The 2,455-nt window shown below is 71.7% G+C and overlaps 1 protein-coding gene across 1 annotated transcript; it reads right to left on the minus strand.

The window, feature by feature from the left end:
• Positions 1-5: 5 nt before the first annotated feature.
• Positions 6-1,674, minus strand: CCNQ (cyclin Q; the record flags this gene model as incomplete). Its single annotated transcript, XM_057401812.1, has 5 exons — positions 1,618-1,674; positions 1,308-1,377; positions 843-1,029; positions 620-752; positions 6-146 (listed from the first exon to the last, which is right to left on the minus strand). Coding segments are annotated over exons 2-5 (525 nt in total), but the record flags the coding sequence as incomplete, so codon positions are not given.
• Positions 1,675-2,455: the final 781 nt, after the last annotated feature.

The following is a 2,455-nucleotide window of genomic DNA, read 5'->3' on the forward strand; positions in this document are numbered from 1 at the left end:
GCGGCGGCCGCCACGTGCTGGGGGGGGCTCTGCAGCCCCAGCCCCCCCGCGGCCCCGTCCCGCAGCAGCGCCCAGGCCACGCCCGGCGCCCCCCCCCGCCCCCCCCGCGCCCACTGCCCCAGCGCCAGCGCGAACTGAGCCAGGTACTGCGGGGGGAGGGGAACGGGGGGGGTCAAGGGGGGCCCCCACAGCCCCGGATGGGGACTGGGGGGGTCCCAAGGGTGCTGGGAGGGTCCCATGGGTGCTAGGGGGCTTTCACGGGTGTCAGTGGGTGCTGGGGCATACCATGGGTGTCAATGGGTGCTAGGGGGGTTCCATGGGTGTCAGTGGGTCGCAGTGGCTGTCAGTGGGTCTGACAGGTGTCAGTGGGTGCCTGTTACTGTGAGGGGGTCTCATAGGTGCCAACGGGTGTCAAGGGTTCCCATGGGTGTTAGAAAGTCCTGGGGTGACCCACGGCTGCCAGTGGGTGCCAATGGGCGTCAACGGGTCCCAGAGGGTCCCATGGGTGTCACTGTGTATCAATGGGTGTCAACGGGTCCCAGTGGGTGTGAGGGGGTGTCAGTGGATGTCAGTGGGTGTCAATGGCTGTCACGGGGTGTCAATGGGTGCCAGCCCTCACCTTGTGCGCCTGCGCCAGGGGCAGGCGGAACCGCAGCACCCGCAGCACCCACAGCTCACACTGCATGAGGCTGTCCCGCAGCGCCCAGAACTCCGCGTCCAGCGCCAACGGGGGCACCCCAGGGTGCAGGCACCTGGACGGGGGGGGCACAGGGGCACCCAATGGGTGCTATGGGGGGCGGGCAGAGGCACCCATTGGGTGCTATGGGGGGGGTCCCCGGTACCTGTGGGTGACGTTGAGGAGGTCGCGGGCTCGCAGCGGGGTCCCCTCGGCCTTGGCTGCGAGGGCGATGGCGGCGGCGGCCACGAGGTGGGGGTCGTGGGGGGCGCGGGCGCCCAGGGCCCGGCAGCACCGGTGGAAGGCGCCGCAGGCGGTGGCGACGGCGACCGAGCCCAGCCCCAGCTTCACGCCTGCCGCGGGCCCCGCCCACCCTGCGTTAGGCCACGCCCTCCCGGTCCCGCCTCCTCTCAATAGGCCACGCCTACCATGCCCCGCCTCGCCCTCCATAGACCACGCCCCTCTCTTTGCCACCACTCCCCAAGCTCCGCCCTTTCCCTAAGCCCCCGCCCCTCTCCCTTAGCCGCCACTCCCTCCCAGGCTCCGCCCTCTCCACAAGGCCCCGCCCCCTTTTTACCCCACCTCTCCCCCTTGGCTCCGCCCCTTTCCCCCAAGCCCCGCCCCATCTCACCCGCCTCCATGATGAACCGCGCCACGCGGAAGCGAGCGCGAGCGTCCGGACCCTCCCCCTCCATGGCGGCCTGTGGGGCGTGGTTGCCTACGTCACCGCAGCGGCGACCCGTGACGTCACAGCGCAGAGAGGAACGTCACAGCGCGGCCCCACGGACGAGCGGAAGTCGACGTCATTTCTCCCCTCCCGTGACGTCTCCCAAAACCCCGCCCCTTCCCGCTATCCCTCTCTCCGCGCCCTCCGTCGTGACGTCACGGCGTTCCCTCCCCGTCGCCGTGACGTCACGCCCGCGCCCGGCCCCTCCCCTCACCCGGCGGCGGCCGCAGGGAACCGGCGGCGGCGGCGGAGCCCGGCGCGTCCCGAGCACTTCCGGGGGCGGGACCTTCCCCTGCGCAGCCGCAGCCGCTCTGCTGTCTCCTACTGGCCCCGAGAGGCGGGACCTCAGCGCGGCCGCTCCACCAATCGCGATGTGCGCGCCAGATCGCGGCTAGGCGGGAAGCTTCCCCATTAGGCAACGTCCCAGCGGGGGGCGGGCGAGTCCCTGAGGTAGCTACCAATCAGCGCGAACGGCGGGGAAATGGCGGCTGAGGCGGCGGCGGCGGTGGCGGCGCGGCTGCGGGTGAGGGGGATCCGGGACGGGGGGGTCGGTAACGGGGTGGAGGGGTGTCCGGTGGCGGGGGGAGGGGCTTCCGGTAACGGGGGGGGGTCCGGGTAACGGGGCGGGGGGTCGGTAACGGGGAGGGGGGTCCGGTAACGGGGAGGGGCTTCCCGGTAACGGGGGGGAGGGGTCGGTAACGGGGGAGGGCTTCCGGTAAGGGGGGTGTCTGGTAACGGGGGAGGAGGGGGTGTCCAGTAACGGGGGGGGGCTTCCGTAACGGGGTGAGGGGGGGGTAACTGGGGAAAGGGATCGGGTAACGGGGCGGGAGTGTCCGGAACGGGGGGAGGGGTTCGGTAACGGAGGGGTTTCCGGTAACGAGGGGAGGGGTTCGGGTAACGGGCGGGTCTGTAATGGCGGGGGGGGGTCCCGGTAAAGGGGGGGTGTGTTCCGGTAACCGGGGGCGGTTCCGTTAACGGGGGGGGGTCCGGTACCGGAGGGGAGTCCAATAACGGGGGGGGGGGCCCAGTACATCCGGTACAAGCGGTCACTG

Source organism: Pezoporus wallicus, unplaced genomic scaffold (genome assembly GCF_028554395.1).
Source record: "Pezoporus wallicus isolate ANWC-B61680 ecotype Strahan unplaced genomic scaffold, APGP_CSIRO_Pwel_v1 contig_13402, whole genome shotgun sequence".
Taxonomy (NCBI): domain Eukaryota; kingdom Metazoa; phylum Chordata; class Aves; order Psittaciformes; family Psittacidae; genus Pezoporus; species Pezoporus wallicus.